General features: G+C 45.8%; 1 protein-coding gene across 1 annotated transcript in view; it reads left to right on the top strand.

Annotated features, from left to right (window-relative positions):
* Positions 1-25047, top strand: part of LOXHD1 (lipoxygenase homology PLAT domains 1) — a 1115079-nt gene that overhangs the window by 679049 nt on the left and 410983 nt on the right. The window contains exons 24-26 of the mRNA XM_086960347.1: positions 5227-5387; positions 7583-7880; positions 22668-22819. Coding sequence (XP_086816473.1) covers positions 5227-5387; positions 7583-7880; positions 22668-22819 — 611 coding nt within the window. The remainder of the gene's footprint in view (positions 1-5226; positions 5388-7582; positions 7881-22667; positions 22820-25047) is intronic.

Genomic DNA, 25047 nt, shown 5'->3' with positions numbered 1-25047 from the left:
GTCAATACAACAAGAAGGACAGGACAGTTCTGAAATGTAATTCCATAATTTTCTAGCCATATTGCTCATTTCCAGGCCCTGGTCAAACGTATTGTGCTAGACAGTGATAAACCAAGGTGATCCATGTCTGAGCAGGTATAAACAATGGACGGATAGGGCTTATCCATGAACATAAAGTTAGGGATGCGTGAAGGTACTGAAGGCCAACTGCACCAATTGCATGAAAAAAATGCTGTCAACTTCATCAATGGTTTAAAACCAATTTCAGGAAAAATAATCAGCAAAATAATATGTTTCTGGGAGAAAAAAAGATTTACTGGAAAATCTACCACAAAAATATTTTTAAGGACATTCCAAATGCAGGCAAGGTTGTGGATCAATAGCAAATTTCACAACTTTGTAAATTTGCAAAGTTTGTTACATTCACAGAGCTTCACTAATGTTATAATTTCACTGATCCCTGCTAAAAAATGGGTCGAATCCAATGGAAGTTTGAACATGGCTGCACATGGAGAAAGTGCTCTGTTCTGTTTATAGGTTAGTGGTAAATGCTCTGCGACAATGTGAGTAAATTTTGTGTCATGCTTTTGTGACGAGGATACACATTTACAAATGAATGCCAGGGGACATCCTGCATAACCAGTGCATGTCACTGTGTTTTTATGGGACACAGTTTCGATCACATCAAGCTTATAGTCTCCATGCTTAAGGGCCAAATCCTCCCACCCCCACAGACAGAGTATAGTCAGTCATCAGCAAGATAACTAATACAGTGCAGGCCCTGGGCAGCTGGATGTGAACAAGACTGGAAGAAATGGGTTAAATAAAAGTGGGGGGGGATCCATAAGTATGTGTTGCACTTCCAATATGAGACCAAAAGAGGTAGAAATTTTATCATCCAAGAATTACTCCTGCGGTTGGAGTAAATGTATGACTTTTGAGGATTCACAACAAATCTAGTAGACTCCAGGAAATTTTGTAAGCCATAGATTCGCTGAATATTCCTGTGTGAAATATTTATGCTTGAGGATTTTTAATGAAATGGAAGTATTATGTAAAATTACCACTTGTGAATCTGTAACTTTTGTTTCTTCATGAACAAAATAGTTTTCCCCATATAGAAATTTCTTTCGGTCCAATCCCATTAGATTTGCTTTTGACAGGAACATATTTGTAGGGAACAATATGCAAAAGGATTGTGGACGCTTACATGTGTGTGAGAGTTCAGTTACCTTTGCCATCAAATCCACCCAGCAAAAAAAAAAAATCCACCCTTACCTTTAAACTTGTTATGCAGCATGCTTATTATATTTCTACATTTATAAGTGCACTCTATGATTATTATATATAGAATCAAGTATCCTATATCGTACATTACAAGGATATTGGAAGTCACTGGGGAGTTTCATAACCATATTGAGGAACAAGGGCTTTATAAGTGTACTAGCAGCCCGTCCCGACGTTGTCCGGGTATGAATTGCTGCCGGCCAGTAGTATATCGTTTTGATAGCATTTCTTATCTGTGACAGGCCTGTGAAGAGCTCCAATTCACAGTGCACTGAGGCACTTAAGAGTGCGCGTTCAGTAGTGTGTGAACTCGAGTTTCCCTACTTTATTTTTCCTTGCAATATTATATAGCGCGAACTCGACAACATGGCATGAGCACAATTTACATTACAGAAGAACACATTCATTTGTGGTAGGTACGAGGAGACAAAGCAATTTGCCTGGAATCACAGGATGTTGAGCTGATGCCGAGATTCTAACGTAGCTCCCCAGCTCTAAAGTTCGCAATTCTAGAACTTGTGGCGGGAGGTGTGTCTAAAAGTGTATGTCGGTGCTGGCCATCAATGAGAGATACCTGTGCATTTTTCAAATGGGTAATGAAAAAATATGAGTATGTTGCTGGAGATGTGGGCCGCCGTGCCACCAATGTACTTACCGGGTGAGGGTAAACACCCATTATTCCGCAACTTTCTTTCCGCATACCATCACTCCGCATACTTTCATTATAACGCATGGCATTACATTTTATATGCTTTTACCAAGCATACATTTACAACGAAATTCGTTGTAAATGCATGAATGGTCAAAGCATGTTTTTTTTAATGTTTGGATAAGGTAAGTATGGGTATAGGGGTATATGTTTTGGGGTACTGAGGTATATGTTTTGTCGGGTGTTTGGGTATTTTAAGGGTTCAGATGTAGTTTTGGGTTATGGGGTACAGGGGTAGTTTTAGGGTTCAGGGATAGGTATGGGTTTTGGGGTACAGGGGTATTTTTAGGGTTCAGGGCTAGGTTTGGGTTTTTGGGGTATAGGGCTATTTTTAGGGTTCAGGGGTAGGTTTGGGTTTTGGGGTACAGGGGTATTTTAAGGGTTCAGGGCTAGGTTTGGGTTTTGGGGTACAGGGTTATTTTTAGGGTTCAGGGCTAGGTTTGGGTTTTGGGGTACAGGGGTATTTTTAGGGTTCAGGGGTAGGTTTGGGTTTTGGGGTAAAAGGGTATTTTAAGGGTTCAGGGCTAGGTTTGGGTTTTGGGGTACAAGGGTATTTTAGGGTTCAGGGGTAGGCTTTGGTTTTGGGGTACAGTGGTATTTTTAGGGTTTAGGGCTAGGTTTGGGTTTTGGGGTACAGGGGTATTTTTAGGGTTCAGGGATAGGTTTGGGTTTTGAGGTACAGGGGTATTTATGGGGTTCAGGGCTAGGTTTGGGTTTTGGGGTACAGGGGTATTGTTAGGGATTAGGGATAGGTTTGGGTTTTGGGATACAGGGTATTTTTATAGGGTTAAGATGGGTTAGTGTTTAAGGGTGTTGGGGTATTTTAAGGAGTAAGGGTGGGTTATGATTATGGGGTGCAGGGGTATTTAAAGGGAGCAGGGTGGGATTAGCACACGATATGAGACATGGCATGAAGGGCGGAACGTACCACACACCCTAAGCGTTTGTCACGCCCCAGCACACGCCCACAGCACAACGCAGACACGCCCACAAGGACTACTTTTCTGGCACGGTTCTTTTACCTTTTAAATGTATATGGTGGGCGTCTGCATAGCCTATGTCCTTCTGCTGCAACTGCCCTTTCCAACGTGGTATTGGGTGTTGTGATTGGGGCTGTGGTTCCTGAGATTACCCGCCTCAAAGGTTTGGGCTCTCTCTTTATTATATTAGTACTAGCAGCCCATCCCGACGTTGTCTGGGCCACCAGTATATTATTTTGTATGATTTCGTTTTGATAGCATTTCTTATCTGTGACAGGCCTGTGAAACGCTCTGATTCACAGTATACTGCGGATGCACTTAAGAGTGCGTGGTCAGTAGTGTGTGAACTCGAGTTTCCCTACTTTATTTTTCCTTGCAATATTATATAGCGCGAACTCAACAACTTGGCATGAGCACAATTTACATTACAGAAGAACACATTCATTTGTGGTAGGCACGGGGAGACAAAGCGATTTGCCTGGAATCACAGAATGTTGAGCTGATGCCGAGATTCGAACGTAGCTCCCCAGCTCTAAACTTCGCAATTCTAGAACTTCTGGCGGGAGGTGTGTCTAAAAGTGTATGTTGGTGCTGGCCATCAATGAGAGAGACCTGTGCATTTTTCAAATGGGTGGTGAAAAAATATTAGTATGCTGCTGGAGATGTGGGCCGCCGTGCCACCAATGTACTTACCGGGGGAGGGATAGTCCCTTTCTTGCTATTTCCGTGGAGGCGGGCCTTGTGTCCGGATGTGCGTGGCGCGAGACCTGTGCGCAACAGAAGTGGAAAATCTCCAGTGTGCGTTTCAGGCGTCACCGGAAGTTAAGGCGAGGTTAGATTTCCTGCACAATGGCCCCTGTTTGTGGTCCTTTAGGCCCTTGGGAGTAGCACCATACCTGACCTCCATACAGTAAAGCAGGTGCACGTCACTGGGAGCGCGGGGCAAGCACACCCGGAGCTGGAATGTACAGAACCTGGGAAGAAAAAACAATGAAATATTGGGCACAACGCTCGCTTTTTTTTTCTCGTAATCCCGCGCCCCGCACATGCCCACGCCCCAGCACACGCCCACAGCACACGATATGAGACATGGCATGAAGGGCGGAACGTACCACACGCCCCCAGCGGTTGTCACGCACCCAGCACACGCCCACAGCACAACGCAGACACGCCCACAAGGGACTACTTTGCTGGCACGGTTCTTTTACCTTTTATATGTATATGGTGGGCGTCTGCATAGCCTATGCCCTTCTGCTGCAACTTCCCTTTCCAACGCTGTATTGGGTATTGTGATTGGTGCTGTGGTTCCTGAGATTACCCGCCTCAAAGGTTTGGGCTCTCTCTTTATTATATTAGTATAGATAGATAGATAGATAGATGGGACTCCTGGGTGACTTGCAATATGCTTATAATGTACAACAGAGGGTACTTGATCCCGTATAATACATAGTCACACCATCACCTTTCCCACAAACCAGTTAAAACCTTGGTGCGTAGCTATTTCTTATGAATGAGCTAGCAATATGATTACTTTATTTAAAATGAGTCACAGACCCGGTGGTCTGCTGACCCCTGCAGGCTATCATGCCCGTTATGGTTATCACTCCTCATGGGTCATAAACTGCGACCTGTCTCATTATTATTCATGCAGTAGGTCGATTTGCGACCCACAAGGAATCAGCATTTTAATAATAAAAGTTTAATACATTAGAAATAGCGATTTCCTATTTGCGATTCGGAGATAACTGCAATTTGGAAATCGCTATTCCCAATGTTAGTACATCTTATATCCCAAACTGTACCATGAGCTCGTTAAGGTAGCAGTTTCTTCATATTGTTAACTCCAAACATAAAAAGAGCAGAGACTATAAATTCTAATGAAAGACTTGTTAACTATGACATGCTCATCCCTTTGAAATCAGAGTTCGTCCATTCCTAATATCTTTCAGGATGAATCTAAACCCCTTAACTTTCTAGAACAGGTGAAACAGCTTATTTTGCTGTATGCAATTTACCAAAATTCAAACCAAAGGTGTTTACCTCTATAAGTCGCTTGGAAATGTTCAGGATGATCTGTCACTATAATTCTTTCTTATTCATACACACTTTATTCTAACAAAAGTATCTACTGACCTCAAGCAAGAAATCAAGTGTCAGCAAGTGTGACTAGGAGAGCTAATAACCAATGCACATCTTGACTTCTGATGCAGAAGCTTTTCTTTACCACCATTCTACTTGTTTTCCTACTAGTGGTCAATTACGAAGTGGTCGTGACCACGGGGAGTGTCAGAGGAGCCGGCACCAATGCCCGCGTTTTCATGCAGCTCTACGGTGACAGAGGTAAAACAGATGAGATTTTCTTAAAGAGCAGGTCCAATGACTTTGAAAGAAGGGCAGTGGATATATTTAAGGTAAGCCAGAGACATTAAGAGGCTCTCTGTTTTGGTAGTTTTTGTAATGCTACTTTTATCCACACCCTTTGAGATGATAGCCACACTCTTGTCATGCTTTATGTAAGAACGAAGTCCTTATTCCTTGGCATCCTGGGTGCAATGTGTCTCTCCCATGAATAGAGATGTATCGACTCCAAGTCAAGTAGGCTACTTACAAGGCCTCAAGTCAATGAAAACGAGAAAATACTTGTGGTAAAGGTATGGAATAATGTGACTATGTTGAACCTGGAACTAACACAGGAGTAATCATAACATATCAGTAAAGGCAGAGGCAAAGACTATGACTGTAGAGCAGTCAGGAAATGGACACATGGGTTTGATAATCTGCCTTACCATCTATGTCTGAAGGAAACATTTATTTGATAAAACATATAAACATAGTCTTTTTTCTCATAAACCTGCTTTTAAGCTCAACTCACAGCTTCTGTTGGTACCATATCTGAGCACAGGATGCCTTGGGAAACATTCTGTGCCCTAACGGTCTACGATATTTTAAAATGATCTTCCTAACATAGGATCCAGTTCCTCAACCACCTTAAATTGTACTCAAATGTTTACACCTATGTTTGGAGTACATGTTTGAAATTATTCCAAGAGTTCTCCTGGGAAGCTTCAACAGTTGCAGACTTCCAGGAGTGCTCACCTTCATAAGCATTGTCATGTCCTTCAAATATTCATGGTGTACATTTATACATATGTAATTTGTTAGCCAATTACACATACGCATTCCATTTAATTTCTTCTTCCCAACAGAGGAAATGTGTTTTCTCATAGAAACACTCTTTCCGCCACATTCCTATCAACTTTGGCAGTGGCCCCTTCCTTTCCCAATTCAAAACATGAACTTACCCTTGTAAAGCATGTAATTTATACATCTTGTTTGCACTTAGGTGACTAAATAGATGTCTGAATCGAGCAGATGATGTCTTACCTGCATATGGCTTGCTGTGGCCTGTAGTTTGAATACACACAACAATGTATATATTGTTCTTAGCAGATAGAGATCTCAACAGTCCTCTTGTGGTGTGCATAATGAGTAACATTACTGGGCATTCACTCAAATGAGATAAGTTATGCTCTCTTTATGTATTTGTCCGGTTTGTTTGTATGATGTATTCAGTCCTGATTGTCAGCATGATTTGTTGACTGAGGAAACTGACCAAGTATTCAGTGCTAAACATATAACCCCAACTAAGTACATGAGGCAAATAGAAAAAATATTACTTTATAGCAAATTATGCCTTAAAAAAGCTTTGTGTTATTACTCAACAAGAGGGAAACAAGTGTTTACTCTCTAGAGAACGAACTATGTTGCGTACAGAAAAGAAACAATTCTTGTTTGGGTAATACATTCACTTTGGATCAACATATATGGTTCTGGTTTACTATATTCCAAACAGAGACACCACAGACACCTGATTCTACTTGTGATGTAATAATACTGGGTAGGGAATTTACTCTCAGCCAGGCTAACAGCACCTCCTCAGTTGACTATCAACTACATGTTGATATCAATGACAGTTCTAGCCTAACACTACTGACAAACACAACCCTTTCCTCAATAAATCCAAAGACATTGGTTTATGTTGTTCCCTATTCATTCTTCTGATCACTGGTGCTAGAAGGCAACATTTCTGCATGCTCCAGGCTTCCAGATATTCTAGCCAAGACTACAGCTAGTAGATTGTTTTTCTGTATCTGTTGCCTCTTCTATTGTTCATGTACTAATTTTCCTTTTCAGTTTTTTTTACCTTACTTGATCAGATAGACTAACTCTGTTGTCTATGTCTCCTACTATTTGTTTCCTATTTCAATATTATCATGACCCCAGGAGTATGACACATTACGGTTATTTTGTGTGTCTGTTTTCATGGTGATCTTGCGCAACTTATGGATATCCTGTATTATTTTGGTAATAGGTTTTCTAACTTAGGTAGGTCGCAATTTATAGTCACATTTTCTCCATGCATTTGATGAGGTATGATTTTTTAAACCTCTAATTCCAAATCAGACATCCCCAAAGATTTACATAAAAACTCAAGAATGTGTTGATCTGTTACCCCATGAAGGTATACCTTTGTAAGCTTTGAGGTTTGGTTCTCGGATAAGGAAAGCACAGTTCATTTAATAACATATTTTCATTGTTGTCTTAGGTGGAAGCTGCCGATGTTGGAAAGATCCTCAAGCTTCGGATCGGCCATGATGGTAGAGGCATCGGGGACGGCTGGTACCTAGAAAGCGTCATGGTTAAGCGATTAGAGGTGAAAATGGTGGAGGTGGATAAGAAAAAAAAGAAAAAAAAGAAGAAGTCTAGTGAGGAGGATGAAGAGCCAAAAATTGACGAGGTGGTGGAAGTGTATAATTTCTTGTGCCAGCGGTGGTTGGCGAAAGGAGAAGGTGATAATGAAATAGTTGTGGAGCTACTGCCCGAAGAATCAACAGGCCTGGAAGGTTTGTTAAAATCATGAAAAATAATGAACACACTGCTGCATGATACCAGCCTATTTTATAACATTCATTTACATGTAGTACAATAATAATACATACAATCTGGGAAAATGAAAAACTGAGTTAGACAAGTGAATGGGGGCTGAGATTGCTGTTTTTGATGCTCGGGGATGCCCTGCAAAGCACCACAAGATTTGGACCCGATGGGCAGACTATCGGGGAATTGACCTTCTTCCTCTGCCCAATATGGACCCTTGAAGTTGCCCCTTGCCCCCGGAAGCTCAATATTGGCTATGTTGTCTTAATAAAGTAATGCTGCCCTGTTTATGTATATACATTGCGACTGGTACACCATATGCACTGGAAGTGGGGATGTGGGAGTACTGCAGCACCCCTAAGATAACCAAAGTGGATGAGCAATAAAGGTGCCTTTTATTTTTTATATTTTGTTAATTCATTTACCATGATGATTGGTGTTTGCTGTCTCTGACTATAAAGTCAGAGGATTTCTTTTATAGCCACTTTTTATTGGCAATTTGAACACCACAATATTGCACACCTCATCTACCCCCCCCCCCCGCTTGCCACCCACCACCACTACTGCAGGATTGGCAGAAAGACCTGTACCAGTTCTCCAATCAAGCATCACATCTAAGTCCACAGTAGTCCCACCATTTATCCCATACCCGAGCATGCGCCTACGGACATCCCCAAGCTCTGTACACAGTCTCCTCCAATTTGGAACAACAATCCATCGCACTCACCAAATCCTTAATCGTATGCAGAGCCGGAGAATTCCCCCTCTGTGTGATGTCACACTTGGCCTGGGCAGAGCCAACACCAACCAACGTCCTTTCGCCATACTCCCACCCACATCTGCCAAAATCCCTTGGAGCTCCACCCCCTCCGGGTGTGAGATGAATATGCCTCCCCAGCACGTGCTTAAGTATTTGTGCTATATGGTCCCAAAAGGGCACAACGTCCGGGCAAAGCCATACCATATGAAAGGAAATCCACATCAGGGTGTGAGCAGAGGAAGTATAGGGGTACCGGCCTGTCAGAAGCGGCAGGGGGAGTCAAATAGGTTGCATGTAGGAAGTTAATTTGGATAAATCGCAGCTGGGCTGGTATGACAGTTTCCCTATGGGCCATAAGCCCTTCTCAACAGTCAGCATCATCAAGCTCCCCAACCCAGCCCTCCTGTTTCAGTTTCAGGGACCCAATCTTATGTGTGGCATAGTGTACAAAGGAGCGCTATATGTTAGATACACCACTTCTGCCGATGCTACCTATCAGCAAGTGTGCCTCCAGCGGGCTGTAGTCGGGAAGAGCTGTAAGGTCAGAGTAATGAGCGGCTAGTGCGAGGTGGACCTGTAGGTATTTTGGGAAATAATGTACGGCTAAGCTGGAAATGGGTCTGTAACTTGGAAAAAAGGCCAGCTTGCGGGCACCGCTTCACACATTGCCCAAGAATGTAATGCTGATCTTATCACACTGGCTAAACACTTCAAGCTAGGCTGTATGATATAGCCAGCATCCACTCCACAGAGGAGTCTGCTGTCTGAGTGTACGGTCCTAATCTATGAAGTTGAGTGCCACGCACCAGCATAATCGGACCACTTCATGGGTTCCAGCGATGTGACAGGAATGGGGCAAACATGCAGGTATCGCAGGACCCTTTCCAGGCTCAACTGGCCAGTTCTGCTCTATAAGTGGTATCACTCCAACTCCACCCCCGTCATCCAATCGTTAATGGACAAAAGATGCAACAGCCAAGTATTAGAGGTTAAAATCAGCCAGCCCCAGTCCTCCATAAAACATCAAACAGCAGCAAGTAGCCTGCGCAATACACAGGGATTGCCCCCGCCATATAAAAGACCAAATTAGAGCATTGAGTTGTTTGAACCAGGTGGGGAAAGGTAAATTCTAGAAGGCTTAGAGGTACCTAGGGAGCAGCTGCATTTTGGACAGGGCCACCCTACCCAGCGTACTTAGTAAGAGACCGGACCAGGACTGTAGCACTTACTTTGTATCAATGAATAGAGGAGTCAGATTTAGAGTATGAGCCAGGTCAGGTAAGAGCGAAGTCTACGACCCGAGCTATTTGAAACTCAGGCACTGAGCAAGGATGATACTCAGCCAGCTTACTAGCTCAGTGTCGCCTTTCAGTGGGGCCAGAACAGACTTTCACCACAACACCCAGAGACCTCTTCAAATATGCCTAAAATGTGGAGGACTCGATGGCCTGACAGCTGTGTTTGGGTCAAGAAGAGGAGTATGTCGTTCACGTATCCACCGAGCCCTCCCTCCAACACCATCCAGAACCCTGAGCATTTTACTGGATAATTGTAGCCAATGGTTCAATAGCCGGGAAAACAGGGAGGACGAGAGAGGGCATCCCTACCTCGTACCTCTGCAAATGGGACAAGGCATGGGAGCGCTCCGTTGACAAGGACCTGGGCGGAGGGTGCCCCATAAATGAGACAGACCTGTCTACGGTACTTTGGGCCAGAGTCCATGCGGAGCAAAGTCTGGTCAAGATAGATTCAGTACACAATACCAAAAGCCTTCTAGAAATCAACTAGGAGCAGTGCACTGGGCTTGATAATTTCGAAATGGCAGGCAAGAACGAGAGGTATAAAGCCGCACTGATCGACATGAATAAGTTGGCGCAGCACCCGCAGCAAACTAGTTGCCAGAACTTTGACAACAATCTTAAGCTCCACTTTAATCAGCAAAATGGGCTGGTAGGAGGCACAGGTGTCAGCTGCTTGCCTCTTTTTGGGTAGGACCACCATGGTGGCTACCTCTTGCTCCATAGTAAAGGAAGCCAGATGCTCAGATTCAGAATATAAATTTCCCAAATGAGGCATAACTACAGAACCATAGCAATAATAGTACGCTGCAGGACACACATCCCTCCCAGGGATCCACCCGGTGTTTAGGTCTCCTATGGCTGCCTCAACCTCGTCTGTCGGTATGGTAAACTCAAGGTCTGTACTCTCAACACAGTAAGCCTAGTCAGGACTACGTCATGTAGAAGCATGCTAGCCCGCTCTCGCTCAGGTCGAGGATGGTGAATGTACAAAGCTTTGTATTATGAAGCAAACAACTCCGCCATGTTCTCAGGACCGCATCTTTGATGCCAGGAATTATACGCAATCTCATCCCGCCCATGGTGAACCAGTAAAGGAGCTTCCCATTCTTATCACTGTGCTCATACACTCTCTGAGTGGACACCCAACCGCATTGGCGAGCCTCATCATGCACCAGTTGGTGCAACAAAGCCCGCTCGACCTCACGTTGCCCATGGGTCCCCTCAGAGGCCCCAGCAGTGCACCACTCGTCAAGCGCAAGAATGCGGAATTCCAAGCATGCAAGCTCCTCCCGCCTAAGCCTCTTCGCCCTGTGGAGGTAAGATTTATTGATCCCCTTGAATTATGGCCTTGCTAGCCGTCTGTAGTGAGCCGGAAGGGTCCACTGAGCCCGTATTGGTCTCACTGTAGAAGTAAAGCTCCCTCCAAAGTCACTTTCTGAACTTCTCGTCCTTAAGACACCAGGTGTTAAGCCGCCACATTGGGTGTCTAGAGCTGGTTGGAGCCGTGAGACAGAAGAGCACCAGTGGTCCAATATACTCTGGTGGAGTATACGTGCTGCCGTCATAAAGAGTATATTGGCAGCTGTGAGAAGGGGACATCAATCCTCGAAAGGGTCTTATTCGAGGCTGCCATGTTCATGCACTCCCTGTCAGTAGTGTGTCAGGCTTGTCAACCATCGCAGAGACTCAAGGAATCCTCAAATGTAGTGCCTCTTGCTTTCAATAACCTGTCGAAGGGCCCAAAGCATCTAGTTGGGGCAGGGCATTGCACTGATGTCCCCTCCCAGAATAGTGGCCCCCTGGAGGAACCCCTAAAACAATCCCTCTGAGCTCATGGTCTGTGTCAACAAATGAGTCAGTACATATACACTCAATAAGTTGACCGGTTTGCCACCTAGCATGCCCTCTACCACTACATAGCAACCCTGTGGATCCAAGGCTGTCCGAGACGCCACCAAGGGGAATGATCTTTGGAGGAGTATAGCCATCCCCTGGAACTCCTGAGGTACCCCGCGTGATACGCCCGGCCATGATAGAGCCTATACAGTAATAAACCATTGGTGCCCAGAAGATGAGTCTCCTGTAGCATCAAGACAACTGACACTTTCTCTTAGAAGAGCGAAGGACAGCCGCACGCATTATCTGGTCCAGCAGACCGTTGATGTTCCACATCAACACTTGCAAACTAGCCATAGCAACAATGAGAAGGCCCAGGCCCTAGGTCAAGGTAGGGGGCCGACTACAGCTCCCTAACAAGGTGCACAAGGGGGTGTGGCATTAGCGAGTGAGCGAGCGTGTATAGCATGGAGCGTGTGCAACATACCAACAAAGAAAAGACCCAGAAGAAAAAACACAGAATGTCCCATTACCCCCAACTCCCCCCTCCACACACTTCCGCCCCAGAAACATCTGTCATCCCAACATAGTCCTACAAACAAAGAGTGTATCATAAGAACAGGTAATAGAGGTGGACTTCCTCCTACATAGGATGAATTGACAGTAAGTCTGAGGGAATGCCCCTGGATCAACCCTTACATGTACCTCAGCTGCCCCTCAATCAACAGAAAAAGGAAAACACTACCCTCGATCCCCAGCGGGGCAGCCCCCTGTGAGCCACCTGGAGGGGCATCCCTTTCAGTTCCAGAGGAATCAGGCGAGTCCCTGCGGCGTCTCTTGCCCTCCAGAACATCACGGCTCTCTTGGCCGCTGATAGTCTGGGCCACCGCGGCAGTGGAAGTCTCTGGTCCTCCTGCTGAATGGGCGGTCGATTGTGCTGGCTGAGCTGGTGGTGCTCAGCAGTCCACTCCCAGGCCTCCTTGAGGCTCATAAAGAAATGGGTGCGAGAATCACAATTCACTTTCAACTTGGCCGGGTAGATCAGCATGTATAGTAAGGCAAGCTCCCTCAGTTTGGCTTTGACGGGATATAAGGATTTGAGCTGAGTCTGAACCAATTCGATATAGTCTGGGAAAATCATAATTCTGCATGAGTCCAAGTTAAGAGCTCCTTTCTTGCGGGCCTCTCAGAGAATCACATCATGGTCCCAGCACAATCAAAGGTTAGGGGGAGTTCCAGGTGGCAGACGCTAGCCCAGGGCCTTGTGCGGTCCCTCTATGACCGTACATGGGGAGAGGGCATTAGCCAGGATTTGAGCCAAGCATCTTGAAAGTGCTCAGGGTCGGAAGCTTCAACCCCTCAAGAAACCCCACAAAGTGAAGATTGTTGCGGTGTGATCTGTTTTCGGCATCCTTAGCCCTAGCTTCAAGGGTCCAGGAGGTGGTAGTCAGCTTTTGCCACCAAGTTCTTGAGATCAAAAACCTTATCTTCAAGTTAAGTGATCTGCCACTCAGGCCCCCTCAAGAGCACCATGTCCATCCCCACCTCCCCGACTTTATCCCCATTTCCCCGACTTTCGCTTCCACTGCCTCCAGGATGGCTGGATGGCCTGAAGGATGGCTGACACATCAGCGGTATCCAGGTGGCACTTCCCAGTAGAGTCAGAAGAGTCTGGGGTGGTGTGCCACCAGCATTGAGAGCTTGACAATACACGACTGCGTGTGCGGAGGCATGCCCTTATCCTTGACCTTGGTGGGGACAAAAGGGCCCGGTCCCCCGCCGCTAGTATTCCAAAGCCTCCAGTCAGGCACCCTGTCCAAAGTGGAGAGGGCAGGAGATGGCTCAACCTGCACTCGTTCTGCCCCTCACCTGGGGAGACCCCATCGTCCAAGGAACCAAGGACCACAAGACCAGGGTAAGCAAAGTCTTAGGCTCAGGTTCGGAGGCCAGAAAAAGCAAGGAAAGAGGACCGACCCCCAGTTGCCCACAGGCTGCAACATGTCTCTTCGTGACACCGCAGCGCCAGCAACTGTCCCAGAGAAGCCCACAGTGGGGACCAACCGTCGACACCACCCTGACAAGGAAGTCAATTGCACTACGGGGGGCAACCCGACCCAATTTCCCCCAGACACGGTGGGGCAGCACGAGCAGCCAGGGCTTCCTAAGGCTTGAATTCCAGGCGGAGGCCACTCAGGGATTAACTGCTGGCGAGTGGTGGGGTCCTCAATCAGCCCAGCCTTTCAGGGTCCAGGGGCAGCAGCGCAGGCCCTCCACATCGACGGGGGTGCAGGAGAAGATGCACAGACCACCAAGCAAGCCAAGGCCCCACTGAGGAGGGATGAAAGGAGTCAAGCTATATTCAGTGCAGGACACCGCTTTGTGCAGCCTAGCATGCTCCCTCATCACGGGCTGCCGCGGTAGTGGGCGGCCTGAGTATTCCTCACCTTTAGAGGCCCCGGAGTCTGAGCCTCTCATTTCAACAAGGACTCCATGCTGCATGGGAGCCAGCGACACCCCTGGCCGCCATTAGCTTCTTTCAGAGGGCACCCACCATCCTGAGGGGCCCTTCCCCACCTCTGGGGTTGTTGCCGTTTACAGTGTGCCTGATCCGCAGAGGACGGTTGGGCTGCCTTACAAGCACCCAAGGAGCACTGGTGCGGGGGCCACACTGGGAATGACCCAGGCTGGCAGCTGGAGAGTCCAGATGGCAGAGGAGGTACAGAGCTTTATTGGATTGCATCCGCCATCTTGGCTGCCCTGGCCATGCACCGTAAGGGGATTTTCTAAAGGGAACTATGTGACACTCTTGCTGGGGTTCAGGGAGAGTGAAAAAGAAGGCTGTAGAATATCATTATTTTCTAATGAATAACAAAATCTAAATACCTATAACTGTACAACTGTACAACTGTGAACTGTACGAATATTTTAGATTATACTAGTAGTCAGGAAAGCAAAATGAAGAAACTTTTTTTGTAATTCTGAAGTGTGATGGAAACAAAGATTTTAATTGGATCAAAACAAATCAAGACACTTTATGGCTATATTAATGGACGTGTACTGTCTGTAAATGACAATGCACTACCACACCATGCTTTAGTAATATATTTGCAACAGGGTGCTCCAAAATGCACCATCAGCTACATATTTCACCCATATCACTCTCTTGCCGATCACATTTGCTACACTTGTTCTTACTGTAATGCTTGGATTTTTCTCAATTCCCATGACTAAAATGATGAAACATTGATTGCAGCACCCCAACTCTGAAAAATTGTATTATCCAGTATTATGGGTGTCTTTCATAGATTCACATGCCTGAATCATTCCCCGTCGTCGAGACAGGAGTCTCCGGTACATAAAAAAGTAATGTCCTATAGACATATATAGAGAGAAGTAGGCCTAAGGGCATCACCTTAGTAGCCTATCTATGTCCTTTTGTAAAAAGGACCAAACTCTAGAAGAGAGCCAATCAGCTAACACCTCGCTCTAGAACCTTCCTGTCAGGAGCCTCAGTCTCTCAGATTTTCTACCGCACGTTGTGCTAAGGGAGTCTCCACCTGAGTTCTCATCAGGTTTCCTTATTCTACCTATTTCTTCACAGATTTGGATTTCTTTACTTCAAGACTGATTATGGCTGATCCTCAGAAGAAGAAGGGTCTCTTCAGAGCATTTACTTCTTGTGGAAAAAATAGGTTACATGTTGAAGACCAGCACAATGTATCCGGACCATTCAGCAAAAGACTGCAACATTTGTAGAACTTTTTCTACAAAAACGCTGAAAGACAGAGAAGGATGTCTTTTAATCTGGCTGAACAGACTCAAGACCAGAGAAAATCTGGAATCTTCAGAGGAGGATGAGTACTCTTCGGTTTCCTCACAGCTGTCTTTATAAAGGCCAATGGTGGCTTCCCCTAGCCCTACAGACGCTCCTCCAAAGAAGACTGCAAAAAAGTCTTCAGAGGTCAAGTCATCAGCGTCTGAGAAGGAGGTTCACACCTTGAAAAAGCCTGCGCCTTCGTCGACGACGACATCGTCGACACCCTCATCTGCGCAAAAAAAGACTGTGTCTCACGTCTATGTCTCGACGTCGACGACGACAGTATCGACGACGTCAGCATCGTCGGCGTTTTCATCGTCGACGACGAGCACACCTTCATCGACGCGGGTAAGCCTTTGTCGTCGATTATTATCATCAAAAAATCGTCATCGTCAACAATAGCGTCGTCGTCAGTGTTGACGACGAGACCAGCGCCGTCGACGTCTGTACCATCAACGAAGTCTTCATCGTCGACGAGCGTGCAGTTGACAAAATCATCGTCGTCGACGACTGTACCCTCGACGAAATCATCATCGTCGACGAGTGTGCCGTCGACGAAGGAATCGACGGCAAGAAAGATACCGTCGACAGTGCCATCGTCGACGAGAGTATCGTCGGTAAAGTCATCGTCGACGACAACAACGACAACGAAAGCAACAACGTCTATGGGCATACCGTCATCAGCTACACCGTCGACGAAGACATCGTCGACGCCTCAATGGAAGCAGTCACCGACGATTCCACCGTCGATGAGGCAGGCACAAGACCTACGCTCCGTAGACGATAAATCGTCTAGACTCCTGTCGTCGACGAGTCCTTCAATGGACATTACTCCTGAGTTAATGTCCCCAAGTAGGGTGCAAAGATTTCCTCCAGCTCGTTTCCTGCAAGATGAGGAGTCGGATGAGGAGGATAGCACGCAGGCTACCAGTCCGTCTCATCTAGTGGTCAAATGCCAAAGTACAGATGAGGATGCCAATGATGCTGAAATTACCCAAGAGCATAATGTTTAGGCACAGGTTCAGACTCAAATTACGCCCATGGTATGTTTACCAGCGTCTATTATGTCTGATTTGAGGTTTTTAATACAGGACTATAAACAACGATTCCCTGAGTCCTCAGCTCCAGCGGATAGGCAGGTTCCTCCAGCGGCGAGAGCAGCTACGTCTCCACGGCCCAGACCACCACCATTAGTGCTTCATCAGGAAAGGGAACAAGTACAAGATCCTCCATCATCTGAAGATGAGGAAGAACCACTTGAAGAGGGGGAGATCTAAGATGACCCTTCCAATCATGAAGACGGAGATGATTACATAATTTCTTCTCCAGCGTTCCCAGAGCACGCAACAGCAAGTTCTCCACCGGCGGACATAGGAGGGTTCCACAATCTGATGGAGAGAGCGGCCAAAAGGTTCCACATAATGATGGAGTCTCAGGAAACGGATTGTTTCCTTTATGATTTTAAGGAGCCACTTAGGAAGACAACCAGATCAATTCCCATCATTGAATACATATGGAAAGAGGGTCTACAGCTGATGCAGACGCCAGCCTCAGTTTCAGCGCTGGTTCCAAGACTGGACAAGAAATACAAGGCCCCAGCATCGGCGCCAGCCTGTCTTACAGGGCACCCCAAACCAGACTCTGTGGTTACACAGGCGGCGCAGAAAAATTCCAGGAATCCCTCCTCACCGTTAACAGCTCCGCCAGATAAGGAGGGCAGGAAGCTTGACAATATCGGAAAACGAATCTCAACCACATCGGCAATGACTATAAAGGCGGCAAATTCAATTGCGCTGCTAGGAAGATATAATAGACAATTATGGGCAGACATTGGTCCGTACTTATCTGAACTGCCGGACGACACGAAAGAGGAGGTTCAATCTCTGCTTCTAGAAGGTCAGTCGTCGGCCTCGAAATTAATAGACTAAGCTCTGGATGTTGCAATGACTGGTTTCAGGCAACTAGCAGGAGCAGCTGTATTGCGAAGGCAGGGATGGCTCAAGTCTACTTCATTCAGACAGGAGGTTCAGGCTAAGGTCCTGGACATGCCATACCATGGACAACAACTGTTTGGTGCAAAGATTGATGAAGTGCTACAAACAATTAAGAAGGACACGGATACAGCGAGAGCACTCGGCTCGCTGCAATTTAAAAACCAGTCCTTTCGAGGGAACAAGGGCAGAGGGCAATCCTCTTACAGAGGCAATTATCAGAATAGATCCTCCTATTCCTATGGCCAGGGCAGGTCACAATACCAACCGCACCAACAACAACAGGGTAGGCAGTCCTCTTTTGGGAAGTCCAACTTTAGAGGAAAGACCCAACGAAAGCCTGCGGGCGGACGCCAATGACCTAATTCTACAGCCAGTCCATCCCTCATCTCCTTCTTTAAGAATTGGAGGAAAACTGACCCATTTCCTCAACAACTGGAGGAGAATAACAACGGACCGGTGGGTCCTCTAGTTAATTCAATTAGGACATTCTCTAGAGTTCGAAATTATCCCTCCAACAACCCCTCCTCACCCTATGCCTCACAAAATCCTGCGATTGCATCTTCAAGAGATCTCAATCATTCTTCGAAAAGGGGCAATAGAGCGAGTACCGTCAGCTCAGAAGGGGAGAGGATTTTACTCCCACTTCTTCCTCATTCAAAAGAAGGAAAAGAAATGGAGGCCCATTCTAGACCTCAGGGCGCTTAACACATTCTTAAAGAAACAATCGTTCCGCATGGTCACGATTCAAGAGATCTTGGGCCTACTGGAGGAGGGAGATTTCATGACTTCTCTGGACCTGCAGGACGCATACTTTCACGTCCCAATCCACAAGACTCACAGGAAATTCCTAAGATTTGCAGTGGCGGGCCAACACTATCAGTTCTGTGTCCTCCCTTTTGGCCTCAAGTCTGCACCCCGGTTCTTCACCAAGTGTCTTTCCCTGGTGGCAGCATTCCTCAGACAACATGGACATCAAGTCTTCCTGTATTTGGATGACTGGCTGGTGAAGGCACCATCCTTGTCAGGCGCGACCAAATCCTCCAAAGCCTGTCTCAATTTCTTCAAGCACTTGGGTCTTACACTCAATCTAGAAAAATCCACCTTACATCCCTCTCGAGTAATTACCTTCCTCGGAGCAACACTAGATACAAAAGCTGCGAAGGCTTTCCCGTCTCAGGAGAGAAAACGCAAGCTTGTCTCTCTGGCCGCATCAGTGGCTTCGAAAAATACTTTGACAGTCCGGACCTTCAAATCCCTCTTGGGAATGATGTCCTTGTGTATCCTTCTTATACCGCACTGTCGGCTATGGATGCGTCCGCTCCAAGAAGCTTTGTCCAAGCAGTGGACGCAATGCATGGGATCGTTGGACGACCGCATAAAGATCACGAGGCAGATCGTCAAGGCATTGCAGTGGTGGAGGCCGCTCAAGAACCTCTCACAAGGGTTGCCGTTCCTTCTTCCTGCAGCTCCCCATGTCATTACAATGGACGCCTCACTGGAGGGTTGGGGAGCAGTCCTGCAGGAATCAGGAATCAGTGGCAGATGGTCAGAACAGGAGACGCAGCTCCATATCAACCTGCTGGAGCTGAGGGCAGTCTTTCTAGCCTTGCAGTCCTTCTTGCCAAGGATCAAGAACTCCCTAGTGCTCTTCAGGACCGACAACACTACGACGATGCACTACCTGAACAAACAGGGAGGGACACGTTCGCTAACACTCTCTTGCGAATCGCAGAAGATCTGGAATTGGCTCATTCTCCACAACGTATCGTTGAGGGTGAAGTACGTCCCAGGCAAGGACAGTGTCATCGCAGACGCCCTAAGCAGACAGAGGTCTTCATCACACGAATGGGAGCTAGACATGGCGACCACCGCTCAAGTCTTCCCAAGGTGGGGAACACCGCATATCGACCTATTTGCGTCCAGGGAAAACACCAAATGCCAAAGCTTCGTACGTTGGCATCCCCAACCAGGGTCTCTCGGAAATGCATTTTCCATCGCATGGCGAAACGTCTTTGCGTACGCCTTTCCACCATTTCCAATGATTCCTAGAGCCCTCAGAAAGATGAAGGCGGGGCCTTGCACTTTAATTCTGATAGCCCCATTCTGGCCGAGGCAACATTGGTTCACAGACCTTCAGCCCCTCTCACTACAGCCGCCGATCCATCTACGTCAGCATCCATCTCTACTCACGATGAGCAACAAGTAGATTCAACATACGGATCTGAAATCTCTCAGGTTATCGGCTTGGCTCCTGAGTACCGAGAATTCAGCAAGATGAACATCCCGCAGGATTGCAAAGATATCCTAGCCAGGGCACGAGTGGACAGCACTAACAAGACTTATTCCCTGAAGTGGAAACGCTTCTGCATCTGGTGTGCGGACAAAGGTCTACGTCCCTTCGCCACCTCTCCAGAACAAATATTACCCTACTTGCTCCATCTGGGGCAGTCGGGACTGGCCCACTCCTCTATAAAAGTACACTTGGCGGCGATATCACGTTTTAAAAGGACACCTAAAGAGCCCTCTTTCTGGTCCAATAGGCTGATAAAGCAATTTCTTAAAGGTCTCTATAGATCTTTTCCTCGACCACGGATGGTCCCTCCAACATGGCATCTAAATGTGGTTCTTGACCAACTGATGAAACACCCTTTTGAACCCATTCACAGGGCAGACTTGAAATACATTTCGTGGAAGACGGCTCTCCTCCTGGCGCTTACATCAGCAAGGAGGGTCAGTGAACTGCAGGCTCTTTCTATCCAAGACCCCTTCCTGCAGTTTAGGGATGACAGAGTAATTTTAAGGACCAATCCTAGGTTTATTCCTAAGGTCCCGTCGGACTTCCACTTAAATGAGCCTGTGATTCTCAGATCATTCTTTCCAAATCCCCGCACCGCAGCTGAGAGATCGCTACACTCATTGGACCTTAAGAGATGTCTAAAATTTTATATTGATAAAACCAAACATTTCAGAAAATCTAACCAACTCTTTATAGCCTTCAGTAGGCCTAGGAAGGGTCTACCGCTTACCAAACAAAGCATCTCCAGATGGATTTCTTCGGCAATTGCCTTCTGTCACGACAGAGCCAGACTGCCATTGCACTCTAAAATCAGGGCGCACCCTACCAGAGCCATGTCGACTTCTATGGCACTATTTTCAGGAGTGCCAGTTATTGACATCTGCAAGGCGGCAACATGAAAGTCACTGCATACCTTCACCAGGCACTACTGCCTGGATACAGATCTGATGAAGGAGGCAGCAGTGGGACAAGCAGTGCTACACCATCTATTCCAGTGAGGTGAGCCTTCCTCAATCCCTCCATCCTTTTCTGGTATGCACATTTCTCTGTTACTGCTTCTTGTTGATATCTATTGATGGTTCATAGTCGCATGATATGTATTATCTAATGACTTGTGTATGATGCTCCATCAGAAATGTGCACAAGGTATTGCTTGCTACTCTGATTCAGGCATGTGAATCTTTGAAAGACACCCATAATACTGGATAAGAAATGCGTTACTTACCTGTAACTGCAGTTATCCAGTATTGGTGTCTTTCATAGATTCACGTGCAACCCTCCTGCCTCCCTTGGAAGGACTCACCTATCTCTCTATCAGTGCTACGCCTACTTAGCTTGGTGCGTACGAAAATCTGAGAGACTGAGGCTCCTGACAGGAAGGTTCTAGAGGGAGGTGTTAGCTGATTGGCTGTCTTCTAGAGTTTGTCCTTTTTACAAAAGGACATAGATAGGCTACTAAGGTGAGGCCCTTAGGCCTACTTCTCTCTATATATGTCTATAGGACATTACTTTTCTATGTACCGGAGACTCCAGTCTCGACGACGGGGAATGATTCAGGCATGTGAATCTATGAAAGTCACCAATACTGGATAACTGCAGTTACAGGTAAGTAACGCATTTCTTCCAGCACCAGTGCAGATAGGTGGACCATTCATGCTCCTAAAATTAACTTTGTACATATGAAGGATTCAGAGGACACTTGTAGAAGAGGCGAGGCTATCCCTGCAAACTACCTATAAGTAGTAGGAATACTGATGCTGTTTCTTACATTCAGGATTTAAGGTATTGATTTCTTTGCTGATTTACAGTATGACATTTCTGTGTACGCTCAGGACACTTTTAAGGCTTAACGGTCCTCATGTTGCTCTTAGAGTGACCTTCACATGGGCCGTAAGAACCTTTTAGAACCTTCATCGTTTGATATTTGCATTGTATATTACCTACAAGGTGCCCCAAGAACCTACTTTTCTAAAGATACAATATTTCTTTTAAGTGCAGTGATCAGTAGGATCATACTACCCAAGACTCGTGAAAACATGTCCCCATCTAACCAGTCTTAAAGGCACATGGCAAATGATTTAGAATGTGGTGAAATATGGGTACCACGCCAGAATGTTAAAATAAAATATTCTTCAAAGGTATAAACGTCTGAATAAAAATATGAATACAGCCTTCCAAGCATGAAGCAGCACTCTCTCTTGAAGGTCATCCTCATGCAATAGGAACTGAGATCCTTCCACCTCAGTCTTGAATTCTGCCTTCTCAGACACATTTACTATTTTTGAAGACCTTATCATAAGTTTTCAAGCTCTCTTATTCCAGCAAGGGCAGATTTACGCTTGATGGGCACTTCTAGTAAACTTGGCGCGGGTGGAGAATACTGAAAATATTGGCCTGCCAGAGCCCTAAGGAAAAAGCTGGGAAGATGCATTACATTGAATATGGAATATTGAGAGAGCACACTTCAGAGGGCACTCAAAGGATTAGCCTTTTTCGAAAAGCTAACTGCAAATGTTTCTGCAAGTTGTTGCTTTTTTGTCCTTTTTTAATTTGTAGACTCTAGAGCTTAACCGTTTTTTCTTTTCCGTATCTATTATAAAAGACACACATTGGTAAACAGGTGTAATGAATCTGGTGCACTTTATTATACTTTATATGTGTATCACCTTTGTAAAAGGGGGTTGGGACAACTCAAGATGCTTTACATTTCTGTTCCATTTACAGAGTTTGTGCACCTCTTGTTTTGCAGAAAACGAGTATGAGGTTCATGTCTACACTGGGAGCGTATGGGGTGCAGGGACAGATGCCAATGTTTATGTCAACATTTATGGAGAGATTGGAGACACAGGGGAGCGCCAGCTCAAGAAGTCCAACCACCTGAACAAGTTTGAGAAGGGTCAGGTATGGTATTGCTTTATTTTCCGGGCACTACCATCAGAAGGCTTTGACTCGTTGGTGCAACACCCGAGACTCCTTGGCGCAATTCCCGAGATGTAGCCAGAATTTTGTGGCTTTTTTACCTTATATGAAGGAGTGATGCGGGTCTGCTGGGTAGGCACTGGTGGAAACTTTTCAGCATGCATCTTTGCATGTTTACAGAACAGCTTTTGCTTTTTAGTTTTGGGACATCTTTTAGCTGCCTGTTGTTGAGAGACATCTGGTGGAAGATACCTAAACTTGCAGTGCTCTTAGAGCCAGCCCATTGATTACCATTGGCTGACTTTCTTGTCACTCTCATTATCTTGCTTATTAATGGCTTTCCTTCCTCTTCTTGTGTTTGTCCTAACCCTGGAGCCTAGCTTCTTTACCATCCTTTTGATTGGATGACTTGTATCCATGCACTAATCATATACAAGCTCCTACTTTGTAGTGTAGTTCCTATTTTCCCAATAGGCTCTGCGCATTGGAATAACATAAACAGCAGTGTAGACGTAGGACTAAGGTCATCTAGGTCTCTACTGACTATGTTAAACTTAATTCAGGTTTGCGCCAGCTAGCTCAGAGGTCACTAGAAACTTTCTTGAATGAATAGGGAGGGGTTAACTTTCCTGGCTCAGACAAGAAGGGATTCAGTTTCTGACAACCGCATAAACATGACAACTTTGCTCCCTCAGAATAAGAGTGTATTTCTAGAGTCGTGTGAAAACAATAGGCAGCTATTTCAGTCATGTGCATGCTTAGTTCCACCAGAATGCAGAGAAATAGAGAGACAGGGGTTTTCAATAAAAGTGATGTTATTTATTGAGCAGTCTTCCTCCTCATGCAAGAGAAATGAATTGCCACAATTGAAATACTCATTATAAAGTAAAGTGCGTACAGTAAAAGTAGTATTATGAAATAATACTGTAAAAGCATTGATATGGTTTCTTAGCCATATAGTACTTAAAATAGATAAAATATACACATATGTAAAAACATTGACTAACGTCCTCAACTGGTGCTTCTAACTACGCCTACCCCGGTGTACCTGACCTAAGCCTAATACTTGGAAAGGAGTAAGTAAGTAGCAGTTTAAGTTAAGTTGGTTAAGATAGTTTTGCCAAGAATCTGCCTCAAGAATTCTCCTAAGGGTTTAGTCAGCTCCGTACCTTGGTAATAGAATGGGAGGTCTGGTATCTCTTTCCTCAGGACTCGATATCCCAGCCACCCGCAAGAGTAGGCTGGAAACACCGGAGCTGGATTTTCTCGGCTGGAGAAAAAGACAGCGTCTCTCTTAGTGCGTCAAAACGGGAGGGGTGGCTTCCGTGGGCTCTCGCATCAGCTGGGCTCTCGGGCAAGTAGACGTCCGCTCTGCTCCAAACCAACGTCTCCTTGCTTAAGGCAACTGTTGGTATTTTATACCTGGAAGGTGCCGGGTTTGACGTAAGGTTGGACATAAGAAGTCACTAAGAACTAACAGTTCTTGCCGGACTTCAGGAGTTCTTGTTCAAATCAAAACAAAAGCAGTGGGGAATTTCCCGGGCTGCTGGAGGCTTGGTTTTTTTTAAAGAACGCGTTGTGCTTTCTAGGAGTCGATGGGAGTAGCCGTGCTGTGCTTTGGACTGCATGGGCTATTACTGAATATGGATCTGATTTTAATGCCGTTATCAGGATATTATTGATTATAACCTCACAAGGACATAAATCGGGAATATTGAATTAGGGTCCTAGATATAAACACAACACCTTTTTTTCTTTTTCTTTTAGAACTGCAAGTTGCTGGACGTTTTTTTTTGCTCTCTTTCTTGCATGTGCTTTCCCCCTCAGGTATTGCCCCTCTCAGCACAGTCCATGTGTCTTCCTGCTTCAATCCACAGCTCATCCATTGCTTGCTTCTCATTGCTTCTCACATCATGTTTTTTTATCATTTTTTTATTTATTCCCGCACCACAAACCTCTTAATTGCTGCTATGCCCACGCCCCCTATGCCCCCACCTCCCTGCATTCAAGCTGCTCCTGCGTTGTTTCCCACCACTCTGCCATGGGGAATTTAAAAAACAACATCATTGCTTTAGAGAGCCTGCCTGCTGCTATTTCAAAAGCCCTATCCTACACCTTTAAATTCTTAAAAGGTAAATACAAAAGTAATTAAAATTGCAGTCATGTCATGCCATACGCACACACGTACATGTCACCACACAGGGCTGACA

Source organism: Lissotriton vulgaris, chromosome 3_1 (assembly GCF_964263255.1).
Source record: "Lissotriton vulgaris chromosome 3_1, aLisVul1.2, whole genome shotgun sequence".
Classification (NCBI taxonomy): Eukaryota; Metazoa; Chordata; class Amphibia; order Caudata; family Salamandridae; genus Lissotriton; species Lissotriton vulgaris.
The sequence above is the reverse complement of the archived record's forward strand: the minus strand, read 5'-3'. Positions and strand labels throughout refer to the sequence as shown.